Raw genomic sequence first — 13147 nt, forward strand, 5'->3', positions numbered from 1 at the left:
TGCTCACAGCAGGGTCAACTAGAGCAAGCATCATCCAGCCAGGTTTTGAACATCTCCAAACAGAGAATCCACAGGTTCTCTTGGCAACCTGCTCCAGTGCTTCAGCAACCTCATTTTCACATTTCAGTTTATTCACTTGTATTTCATCCTGAGCCCATGGCCTCTTGTCTGTTCCCTGAATACTACCAAGAAGAATCTTGTTCTGCCTTCTGTAAACCCCTCCCTCAGCTACTTATACCCAAACCTTCTCTTTTCCAGTGTAAACAATCCTAGCTCTCAGCCTCTCTTAGTGTGACAGTGCTCCAATTTTTAATCATATTCATGTCTCTCTGATGGTTTCACTGTAGCATGCCATGTCCTTCCTGTACTGCGGTATCTAGAACCATACACAAATCTACAGATGTGGTTTCACTAGTGCTGAGTAGATGAAAGTAATAATTTCCTCAACCTGCTGGCTATGTTCTTTTCCATACAACCCTGGTTAGCCTGCTTTGCCCAAGGGCCATATTGCTGGTGTACATTCCATTTGGTGTCTACCAGGATCCCTATGCCCTTTTCACTGAACCTGCATTCAAGGCAGTCAGTTCTCCAGCTCATACCAGTGTCCCTAGGCATAAGACTCAGCATTTCCTTTTATTGAACTCCTAAGGTTCCTGCCTGCCCATTCCTGCAACCTGCCAAGATCCATCTGAAGCACAAGATCCATCCAGCAGCCCAAAGCACAACCATCTCATGTAGCTCCCTCTCCTTCCCAATTGTGAAGTAATTGTTCCATATTTCTACCTTGGCTTCCATGCCACCCATTCCTACTCGGGATTTGGTTCCAAATGTTACAGACTGCTGATCTCCTGGGTAGAATATGTCAATAAGCTTTGCGTCATCAGACCCTGGAGGGCTGTCAAAGAGTCCTGAAATAAATCATAAAAACCAGTTATATACCTTCATGTCAAAAGCTCACCCATGAAAAAAGGAAAAAAAGAGAAAACAACAAAAGCAACCAACATGAGGCTAAAAAGCTGTGTTTCGCTTTATAGGATTGAAAACTTCCACTGAATCTTTCTTGTCATGGGACTGAAAGCACAAAATTCTTAACTGGCAGACCCAAAAGGTATAGGTTTATTGAAGACCTAAAAGTAAGAAGCCAAAAGCCCACATGCTGAATAGCAGCAAGCAGGCTGGGAGGTAATGACATTTGGTTGAGGTTTGAGACAGTTTGCAGCTTTCAGATGTTCAAAATCGGGCCTTACATACACCTCAACTGAACTTACAAACCCTCAACCAAACTGGAAAGAATAGTCCTCCTCACTAAACACTCAGACAATATTCTTGAAAGGTGGATTGCACAGTGAGAAAACAGGCAATTCAGAAACATGTAAAAAGGGTAACAATTCAATTCTACTAAGAAGGAACACAACACTACAGAGACATGCTCTTATTAGCATTTTTTAAAATCAAGTTATTTAATGTCACTACGCTTGGAGTTGAATGACACTTTGATTTATCCAACATATTAAACTTCAGCTCTACCACTACACTTCCCAGAAATGCTATATGCACAAATACTGCCACAACAAACTAGAGAGCACAAGTGCAGTCTATCTGTGCCCATCCTTGATAGCTTGGGAAGTAGAGGACATCTCTCCATAAACAAGCTGTCACATTGAATGAGTAAGCTTGGAGGAGAGGTGGGCTGGTTTTGGGTTGTTTTACAAACTCTTTTGACTATTTCTGAGTTCTAAGACAGTCATTTTGACTAGGATTAACCAGCTAGAACAGAATTAACCAGCTAGACTAGAATGAAACCAGCTGCATCTGCTAAAAGAAACAGTGCTTATGGAAAGACACCTCTTTCCTCCTCAGGACCACAAGCATGTGCTGAAGGCCAGGATCTACTGAAAGAAACCCATCTGGAGAAGATGAAAAGAATATGTGACTTAAGGTGATCTGGACTGCATTGATCTGAAACTGTACCCACTACCCTCCTCTCTCTAGAACAGGAAGTTCAACATCCATAGGTGACAGGCTTACGTCACAACAACACAGCTCAGAAGACTAGAGCAGTGTAAGTCAAAAGTAAGGGAGACAGAAAAAGCTAGCAAGACCCAGGTACCTGGAAAACAATGACCAGGACTTGCTATACACCAATAATTCACTGACAGAACCTGCTGCCAGAAGAAACAAACTATTGTAGAATAGTATTTGGTTTATACTCCTGATTCAAGACACATAGCTTTTATCCTGCATACTATTCCTGACTATCATACAACTCTGAGAAAGTATCAGAAGTACCACAGTACATGTGGTATTCTGGGATCTGGAAGAGGTCTCAGGTTCACATGCATTCTCATCCACTCAGATTCAACAGTGTGTCAGACAGTGTTTGGTTTGCAATGTACTACAATAACTCCTTAAGGCCTTTACCCAATGTTGATGCCACAGCATCAACACAGGGTATAGGCCTTAAAGAGTTATTGTAGAACATTGCAATTGTCCTTGAAAAACAGATGAACTGAAGAGATAAGTAAAATTGGAAAAGAGGTTGGTTTGACAATCTGACGTGTTTCACTAAAATCAGAAATTAAAGAAATTACTCACAAACCTTCCACATCTGAAAGTACAATCAGGAGATCAGTTTTCATTTCCACAGCCAGTCGTGCTGCCAGACTGTCATTATCCTTCACACTAATTACCTGCAATACACATGCATATCAGAAGCAGTGAATAGTGTGAGGAACTAAGAAATATTTGGTGCCAACATAAAAAAGCAATTTACCTCAGAACTAACAAGTCCTTCTGTGCTACTTTTTTCACACCCACTGGAAACTTCAAAGGTGATTTTTGTGTGAAAGTACATATGCTTCAGTAAAGTGGTATCCAAATGACAAGCAGTGTCATCAGTACTTCCATTTCTCGACCTTAGTGCCCAGTGACAGGGCAAGAGGCACTAACTGACACTGTTTTAAGAAGGGGTGCTGCAGAGGCATGCTTGCTTTTGGTAAAGCAGACAGTATTTGCCCTGGTTTCACACCACAACACTGTATCATGCCAAATACAGAGAGTCTTCCAGTACTCTCTGTCCACATACTAATTCTGTATCTTTGTTTCTCTGCTGCAGACTTCAGAATTCCCCTGTTATGGCATTAGTCAAGTACACATAAGTGCTGCACCATCTGCAAGCAGGACCCCCCTCCATTGCAATACTTTACCCACATTTACCCCCTGCAGATCACTGTTTGGCTCTGGAGGTGGAACAACTGCATCATTAGTGTTAATTATAGGGACAATATTCATCCTTAAAAGCTCATGTAATGTTCCATTTAAGTTGCGACGCTTCTGCTCATCGTGGAAATCCAGATTGGTGACTAAAATCTAAGAGGAAAAAAAAACTATTTAGCCTACCTTTCCTGTAAGAACATCATATAAACTTATGTATTTACATGTCATAACAGAGCAGTCATGCCTTTTGGGTCACTACAGAAACAAAAGCCACATTTAAAAGATATAGAATACAAGCGAGAAATATTCTTTCCATAATATGAGCAGGTTTATCCCACTGAAGCCTGTAATAGCCTATCTCAAGCTGGTAGGTCACATGTTCCAAGAATGAACTTGGAAAACAAGATCGAACATAGATGCTCACGATAACTACTGGACAATTCAATAGATTGCTCAAGATGCTGCCTTTCCAGTTTTTCCTCCCACTTTAATGTTCCTACTTGTAGCAAGCAGAAGGGGTGCTTTATATCAAAACTTTTTTTCCACTCACTAGAACTCACTTGCTCTTCTGAAATAATCTTGCCTCCTGCATGTATATAGCACCCCTTTCTTTTGGTTGTTTTTTTGTTTTAAGACAAAAAACACCCTCAATTTCTGCTCTGGAGAGATTTTTTTTGTTTGTTTTTACTCTGTCATTGGACATTTGAGAACTAAGCAAACAACTCCATCACTCAAATGTACAATAGCACTTGGAATCAATGTGTATGCTAAGTTTTTTGGCATGGGCAATCAATTATTTTATATCTAAGGAGTGATGGTTATCTACAGATTTGAACAAGATTACAATCCAGCATGACCTATCATGATTTTTAGCTATGTTATAAACAATTTGGACATATTGGCTCTACCATATAACAGTAAGGAGTTCCTCCAAGAAAACTTCATACTAGGCTCCTACATTTGTTAAAAGTGTCTAAACAAATAAGGCCTTACAGTTAAAGCAATTCTTCATTTTCAGAGTATCTAAGATAGCAAAGCCTGTTTAAGAGTAATTCAACTGATACAAGAGTAATTCAACTTGCAGCCTTCATAAGACCCAGGCCAGGGATACATCATCCACAAGTTGGAAAGGTTCCAAGAGGAGATGGACAGCAAGTTCTGAAGTGTGGATATGTACTTCTGTCAGCTTTACAGAAGGTGTCGCAGTTTAGCCACTTGCAGTTTTTAAACCCTCCCTTTGAACCATCAACTTCAGGTTTTGTGAAGAGATCTTAACAGATCCTCCCTGCCTATAAAAGAGCAGGACACACCTGAACTCCAAAAACAAAAAGCATATTCATTTTATCTTAATAGTAGATAACTCAGTTTCCAAAATATTTAGCAAGACATTCTTGTATAAGCTACCAAGTTTGTGACAATAATAAGCTCCAAAAGTATCACGTCAATCTAGGAAAGAAGGAGTGCCTTACTTGAGCTGCACAGATGCTGTACTGTGTAAACATGGCCTCATACAGAGCCATTAATCCACTCTGTCCAGCTGCTGCACAGGCTCGGGCCTCCAAGACCGGAATAGCCTACAAAGACACAGAGCAGCTGTCAGGCAATGACTTGAACAGGTAGTACCCAACACTCAAGGAAAAGCAGGAGTGCCACCAGCCTCTCACCATATCTTTTAGCTGACTCTGGCCGGAATGAAGTGCTTGCCTCACACTCTGAGAAAGCAATATCTCATGACGCAACCGCTGTTTTCCAAAAGCTACAGCCCCACTGGTGACAATCATCATCTCTCGGCCCTGATTTTGCAGCATTGAGACCTGTAAGTACAGGAAATAAGAAACAGCGCCTGGCATATGATCAGTAAGAGCAAAACAGTCCTGGCTACTATAACCTTGTGCTCACCAATTCCTGCTGACACAAGGATTTTGATTTCTCTATGGATGTGCAAAGCAAGGCAATCACCCTTCATGATACTTCTGCACACTTTCCCAGCCACTTGGAAGCTATGCCAAGGACTGCATGCAATCTGTAACTTCTTACAAACCTTCTTTTCACAATACCAGCTTCTGTGACAGAAAAATACTTGAATCCATCCATTCCCAAAGCTACCATTATACAGTAACTTTGAATTCTAGAAGTGAAGAGGCCAACTCCCAATAGTAAAGCTTTTGATTACTTCCTCCTTACATGTATCTGGCCAGATTCCTTTCAAAGCCCCAAAGCTAAATGTCTTACATTAATTTAATGTATTAGCTTAACTTTACTTCCCAGGAAGGACATGTCCAGTGCTCACCAAGATAATCCTTTCATTTTGGAGAAGAAATACATGAGTTGATCCCATCAGTTTTTCCTACAAGTAATGAGGTGTCAGGCTTTTCTTTGGAGGAACTCTGCTAATGCTCAGGTGATCAAGAAGGGTTGACTCATTTTGCAGAGTTCACATCCTTCAGTGCCACTTTCCCACTACAGACAACTAATGCCCCATGTCTTACTTATTGCACAAAATTATCACTGTGCAAATTTCTCCCTCTATACTGGGCTTGGCCAAGATGGAGTTAACATTCTTTACAGGGGTCTGTATGATACTGTGTTTCAGATTTCAGTTCTAAAACAGTTTTGGTAACATTCTAATGTTTTGCCTATTGCTAAATAGTGCTTGCACAGCATCAAAGCCTCATCTTTCCCCTATGAGGAGCACCACTAGCAAGTCATCAAGGCTTTCCTTGTTCCACTATGTTCAATCCCAGCAGGTAAGGTAGCAGCTGGGCACAAAGTTCAGAGAGGACACATTTGAGACAGCTGACCTTAAACTGGCCAAAGGGACTTTTCACATCATATAATGTCACACACAGTAAGAGAGTTGCAGAATAGCAAGATGCAGGAGGTTATCTTCCAAGGTGGCCACGACTCAAGAACTAGCAGGGCATTGGTCTGGTTGTGTGAGGTAGCGATTGCCATCACAGATTTCTTTTCCCCTTTCCTTGACTTATTAAACTACCTTCATTTCAACCCATGAGTTTTCTTACTTATGCTATTCCTGTTTTCTTCCCAATCCCACTGGTGGTGGGAACAGGCAAGGGGAGCAAACAAGAATCTGTGTGGATGCTTAGCTGATAGTCAGGATCAACCTACCACACCTTCAAAAAACAATTTACTGAGTTACGTGATTTATAGAACTGAAGCATAGAGGGTTGAAAAGGGAAAGGCTAACACATTGTTTTAAAGAGTATCAATATTTTATGATGGTTTACTACAATCTTCTGTAGCATCCAACAATCACTGAGTACCTGAAGTAAACACAAATGTTCAGTCACAGAATTACCTGCTCTACAATAGAAGCCAGCCTCCCAAGGGCCAAGCCACACTCATCCCCTCGAGTAACAACAGCACTACCCAGCTTTACTACAATCCGTTTTGCATGCTTCAGCTCACTGCGGTGTGCAAACGATTTTCCATGTGCACGGCTGAGTGGCATGGTGATAAATGGAATGTTGCTCCAACAACGGATGGATTCATTCCTTAATCTTTGGCAAGGGAGATCTGTGGACAGAGAAAGAAAGACAAAAAAAACAGTTTTAAGTGTTTCACTGAGACTTTTGACCCTTCACAATACACTTCCCAGTAACTAAGAATGAGAAGCTAGCTTTCAATTCACTAAAACAAAGTGAGAAACAGGAGTATCTGAGCAGCATTAACCATCCCTAAGATATAGAAGACAATATCCCATGCAACACAGAGCTCTGACTCTGGGAATCTAGAAGACCAAACTGAAAGACACTGTAAAACAGCCTATATAGCTCACATCTCAAGGACTAGTTTTAAAAACAATCTACTTTGCCTTGCCTCATTAGATAACAGGTTCAGAGAGTTTTCCTGTCTGAAGTAGCACAGAGAGCCTGATTTTTAGAAAAGAAACATAGCTTTTACAACACCTCTAAGCCAGGTATTTTTGCACATTGCTCAACTAGGGAAAATGAAGGGGCACGACAGATATACAAACTCCAAGTCACATGGTGACATGGTGTTGTTCAAGCCCTTGAACAGGCCTCTTGAATATGCGTTTGTGTTCTAAGCCTGCCAATGTTCAGGAGGCATTTGGACAATGCCCAGAGTGTGCTTTAGCTTTGGGCAGTCCTGAAGCATCAGGCTGTGGGACTAGCTGACCACTCTAAGTGTCTTACAACTAACTATTCTATTCTAGTCAATTCTAATTAATGTATCATCTGAAGATGCAGAGGCATCTTTACAAGTCAGTGAACATTACACCTTACTATTTAGTACTACTATTTAGTATTTGCCTAACCTACACAGTATAATCAGAAAGGAGTTTATTTCCAGTTCTCTTGGCTTCAGGGTTTAGAAGGTTCCAAGAAGGTAGCTGTTGAGAGCTAACCAGTATCTGAAAAGAAACTCTTAACTTTTTCAAAGAAAAATAAGGGAAAAGACCACAGTTCTAGAACAAGCAGAGAATTCAATTCATCCCCACTGAAGTCCTAATCATTAGTCTTGCTCTATGGCCACATAAGTCTATGTCTTTTAGTCATTTTACACTGGACTGAGATGTGAAATTGGCTCCCACGTTACACATGTTAAACATTTATGGAGATGCAAGTCCATTAATTTGCTCCACATGCAATTAGGAAGAAACTGACATAGCCATCCAGTCAAGGTTTTGGACAAGTAGGCTTAAAGGGATTCCAGTTTTTATATCCCATACCTGTCAACAGTTTCACTTCCTTAATAAAGAAAGGGACATGTGTGAAACATACTTCAGTATTTGGAACTGCAGATCCTTCACTGTGTAGCCTGCACAAGGCTTGCTTCTCAGGAGTAAAGAAGCAGAATTTCCAAACACATAAGCTGAACAGAACAGGAAAAAAATGTGGAGAACAAACAGAAAACAGTAGAGAACAAAAAAAAAATCCCTGTCATAAATGATGACTCCAGCTTTAGACCACAACTGATGAAGTGACAGGAGTCGCTCCACTGCTGGATACTACCAATACTTGGGAACAAACTTCTCATAGGTAGCACTGTGAAAATTACTGACTTCAGAAAATGAGGAATACTTAGAAATGTTACAAATACAGAAGTCAACAGAGCTGTAGCTCATAAATAAAAAGTTTAGAATTTTCAAGATTTTAACATCTAATTCATATAGTTATTAATAAAAGAAAACTATTAGCAGACAGACCAGTGGGAAATAATTCTTGCACGTAATGGTAAACAGCTACTCTCTTGATCTAATAGAGTTTATCTATCCTTACCTTTTGTATTTCAGACCATTAATCAAGTAGACACTGAATGGTTCTCTTAAATTAGGTTTTCAGGGAAGAACTATTAACAGGGCACCTATGTATTTAAACTATATAAAACCTGCATGCACTTTCCACTTGAATTTAATCCAAGTAAATTTGAGTTTTGGCCTTTGCTTTACTCAAGACATCTGAAAATGCAAGAGCAGACACAATCAGATCTTGTTTTCCAGGAATGTATGAAGTTGAAATAAGGAACTTTTACAGCAGCAGTACTTTCACAACTTTTTTTTCCTTGAAATGTATGTCAGAATGAAAAATACACAGACATCCAGCTGAATATTACTGAGTTAAGGGAGAAAGTAACATTGAAAAAGTAGAGCTTCAACAACAGCTCACTTCAGAGGTTGTAAGTTTTCAATGACGTTAATGAGGTGGTTTTCCTTCCAACATAGGAAAGAGCAGAGGCATGCCCAGACACAAACCAACATTTTAGAAATGTGTGCTTTCTCTCATACATACATAAACGAGAAATGGCTGCGGTGACATGCGGCGGTGAGACAAAGCACCATCCAGGGGAACGGACAAGAGGGCTCAGAGCAGCTCGACACAACATTTTGAGATGCCTTCTGCAAATCAAGGATATCTGCAAGTTAAAACGAAGGGAGGATGGTTAAATAACAATGACTTTTCATCTATATTTCTCTCCTCACCCACTCCCTCAGTCCAACTCCTCTTTTCTGTACCATTTTAATAAAATTTCCTCGTGCCAACTCTCCATTTTGCAGAATTTGCACACAGACTATGATATAGAAGAACTGAAGGCCCCTCTTCCTTACTTGCTGCCAGATCTTTATTAAAGGTAAAGAATAAAACATGGCCCCCTGAGAAGGGATAACACTATTAGTGAATGTACCTACAATGGATAAAAGCCTGGAAGAAAAAGATAAAAGTAGAGAGGTTCTATCATACAGACTTCTCTGTACACCTCACAACAAAGCATCTTACTATATTTCTCATGAATCTCAGCCCTATTCAATACAGGAAATATGGTCATTCACTTTTCCCTGAGCACTATCAAATTACTTATCCATGATTACAAGTAAAGACACAAATTTGCAAGCATTTGGCATTAGTTTCCCTTGACTGAACCTTTAAACACTCAGGATTCTTCTAACTCTAAAGTTCACTACAGTAAGTACACAGCAAACAAGGGATATAAAATTACCCATCTCTTATGACAGGTCTAGTTCAAGTAATGCATCCAGTTTCACCATGGAAACAAACAAGATTAAGAAGAACCCAGTTCTCCCAGACAGTATTTAAACCACAAAACCTCTCCTTCCCCTTTTACAAAATTTTCCTTCCTTTCCTTGCTTTCAATCCATTTTCCAGCAACATTGAAATAAAGCAAAAATACTGCACAAACTATGGTACAGAGGAAGCATTGAAAAGAGGACACTTGAAGAGGCCTCATTACTCTGCATCGGGGTACTATTATCCCTCATTAAAATCCTTACCAAAATATACACCTATACCCATATACATCTACATTAGACAAGGCAGCCACCAGCACATAATGCTCCTCCTGTTTTGTCTAGTAAAGCTTACATTGCATGGCACTTTAATATTAATCTGCAATGTCCTTCACAGTTCTGTATTTCCAGGGTGAGGCAGACAAAGGATTCTGAGCAGACCATGCAACGCTGTCACAAAGTTCTCTTCTCATAACAGGGTAAGCTTAAAGCGGGGGACCAGTAGTACCTAGACAAAGGTTCCCCCTTTGAACCCTTACCAGGAACCTCATGCACCTGCCTCCGGGGCTGCACAATTCCCACTATTTATGTTTCAACCTTCCACCTTGAAGCTCACCATGACCTCTTCTGTTAGACACTGTCTTCTCAAGGGGGTCTTAGCTGTGTCTCAAGAGAGATGCTCCAGATTCAGCAGCTCCTGACATGAGCTGGCAAACACCAGGTTCTTTATCCAGACCCCTTTCCACAACAAATACCCTGAGTGGAACTGCCCGGTCCTCTTCAGCTCCCTCTACAGAGTATGCCCCTTAAAGGACAGAAACAGGCATGCTACCTCAAGTTTCACCTCCAGACACCTCTTCTTACCTCTCCTGTCAGACCTTCAACTCCTGCTACAGTAATGACCTCCTGGCGCTTCGCTATCACAGAATACAGACCCACACTGGCCAGATCAAACTGTGCCATCTCCTTTGCTGCTCCTACTGATCTGCTGGAGAACCACTTCACATTCTCACTACAGGCTGCTTGCAACTAAGAGCAACCTTGTCCTTCTGGAAGACTGTCTCCCGTTTCCCTTTACCGGAGACAACTTTGCTAAAAGCGGGCAGACAATGAAGAGTGAGAAGTGTCAGTGTGGATCTTTTGAAGGAAAAAGATTATAAAATATAGCATGTTTTTGAAACTGGGTTGTGAGAGAAGGCAAGGACAGCAAGTTAGCAAGAAAACAGAGAGTTTAAAACAGCAGCAAGTATCAGTATGTGAAATGGAAATGGATGGTGCCTGAAACCACAGACAGAGCACAGTTTATGGTATGTAACTACAGGCTTTCTTTCAGGCTAATCAAACTTCTCTCCTCTCACTCAGTCAAGGATTTAAAGTTAATTTTAATCCTCATTTTCCATTCCACTCACATTTCCACCACTTCCATAGCTGGAAGGGTTCTGAGATTTAGTGACAAAAAAATAAAAAAAGGTGTAGAATTAAAAACAATTTTTTAAAAAATAAAACTTTCCTGCCTTACTTGGAGGAAGCAATAAAGAAAAAGCAAAATGCATTATTCAGGTATTCCCCCTAGCATCAGCTTAATTTTTTTTTTCCACTACCATTAGAACCTAATTCTTCCAAACTAGTCTCCAAATATGACCTTTAAAAATATCATTTTCCTATTATCTTTTTAAATAATGAAAGTTATCCTTGTATTATTGCTCACAGAAAGAAATACCATGACCTAGTTTTAATGTACTTATTATCATAAAAACAGCTGTTAAGTAGCATAGTACATTTAGATGCTGTTCCAGATCAGTGTAAAGAGACTTAGTTACCCTCCAAAGCAACCAGCGATCTCAAATTCTAAAATTTGTGTCTTGAAAACCAGAGTCTATAACACTGCTTGTACAGTCTGTTGGCTGCAGAGCCATATCATGTCCACAATTACCTTTAGTAAATTGATTAAACTAAATAAACTGCTTTCACAGTTTTAGATATAAAGGCAAATATCTGAGCATTAAAACATTCCAGAAGTGAAAAAATCTGGAAGTCAAACTCTGATCGATAGAACTTTTTTGCAAAACACTTAAGCACAGAAACAGAGATAAAACAAGTTCAAAGGAAATGCACACAATGTCTATGAAGTGAGTCTTTCCCACAACACAAATTTTAAGTCCTCGGTAACATTCAGAGGCTTTTATTATTTAAACCGCTTCATTACCTTACCAACTGCAAGGGGGAAAAAAAACCCAATCTGAAGCTCTTCCTGCAAACTTTAACCCTAGAAACATTCCCAGAGAGAAGCCAGTTCAGAAGAACTGACTAAAATAAATGAAAATTTCAAATAAATGGTATTTAGAGCAGCTTGCATATAGGTTCACCGGGGTTCTGCAGATGGTATACGCGCAGAGAAGCGGCAATTCAGAGCAGCAAGTACCACGCGATTCCTTTCTCTCAAGAACGCATCCCAGCAGTACAGTGCGGTCACGGCAGTACTGCCTGGCGCGGCAGAGCAGCACCTTGTCCTGGCCTCGGAACCCTTCCGAGTGCTTCACAGGGCAGTACCTGCAGGAGCCTGGTGTTAGTCCATTCTGCCAGACCCAGCCAATAAACGAGTTGTGCAGTACAGGAGGGGCTGTACAGCAGCGGCAGCGGCGGCGGCAGGGCCGGGCCCTCGGCGGCCTCGCTGCGGAGCGGTGGCCGCGGCGCCGCGCGGTTCTCCCCGGGGCTCTCGGACCGCGCGCGCTCCGCGGGCCCACGGAGCAGCACGCGCAGGCAGCCCGGCCACACACGGGCGCGCTCCCGCCGCCGCGGCCCCGCTGACCCACCGCAGCCAATCCGCGGCCGCGGCGGCGGCAGCAGCCACGTCACGTCACCGACCGCCGCCTCGCCGTACCCGCCCGCGCTCCTTCCCCCCGGCGCTAGCGGTAGATGATGTAATTCCACTCCACGTTGCAGCACAAAATCCTGGCCTTTGTATGTTACAGCATTAACAACTGTTTAGTCTAGCCCCAGACTAGTTCAGACTGCCCTACCCAAAGCACGAGCTGCTGAGCCATCTCCCACAGCGGCCTCCCTTAACCTGGATTCTCCTTGCTCCCACATGTTTGCCGTCTGGTGCACAGCAGATGAAAGGGACCTGCAGCCAATCTTCTGAGACTGGCTTTAGCTCCTTAAACCGTTTACATCCTTTCTTTTCTCCACTGCAGCCCAAACCTCTTCACAAGTGCAAGAGTGCTGGCTTTGCTCTCCACTTACTTCCCATATCCCATTTGAAGTCACTTCTAAATTAAGGGAATTGGGGTAATTTAGAACCACAGAACACCCTGAACACTGAAGGACTCACAGAGATCATCAAAGACCAGCTCCTGGCCCTGCATAGGACAGCTCCAACCATCACACCACATGCCTGAGAGTCGTCCAAATGCTTCTTGAGCT

General features: G+C 41.7%; 1 protein-coding gene across 13 annotated transcripts in view; it reads right to left on the bottom strand.

The window, feature by feature from the left end:
* Nucleotides 1-13147, bottom strand: part of ALDH18A1 (aldehyde dehydrogenase 18 family member A1) — a 47162-nt gene that overhangs the window by 14126 nt on the left and 19889 nt on the right. For 9 of the 13 annotated variants that reach the window (XR_013183401.1, XM_077182721.1, XM_077182722.1 and 6 more), the window contains 7 exons: nt 8991-9114; nt 6536-6753; nt 4881-5030; nt 4686-4790; nt 3211-3369; nt 2600-2690; nt 784-908 (listed from right to left, as the gene is read on the bottom strand). Coding sequence is in view for 12 of the 13 variants with exons in the window: in XM_077182721.1 (XP_077038836.1) it covers nt 784-908; nt 2600-2690; nt 3211-3369; nt 4686-4790; nt 4881-5030; nt 6536-6753; nt 8991-9114 (972 nt within the window). In the remaining variant the exon portion in view is untranslated. Of the gene's footprint in view, nt 1-783; nt 909-2599; nt 2691-3210; nt 3370-4685; nt 4791-4880; nt 5031-6535; nt 6754-8990; nt 9115-12274; nt 12545-13147 lie in introns of those variants that run through there. The other 4 variants (XM_077182725.1, XM_054637379.2, XM_077182726.1 and 1 more) reach the window with 4 other exon arrangements.

This window comes from Agelaius phoeniceus, chromosome 9, assembly GCF_051311805.1.
Source record: "Agelaius phoeniceus isolate bAgePho1 chromosome 9, bAgePho1.hap1, whole genome shotgun sequence".
Classification (NCBI taxonomy): Eukaryota; Metazoa; Chordata; class Aves; order Passeriformes; family Icteridae; genus Agelaius; species Agelaius phoeniceus.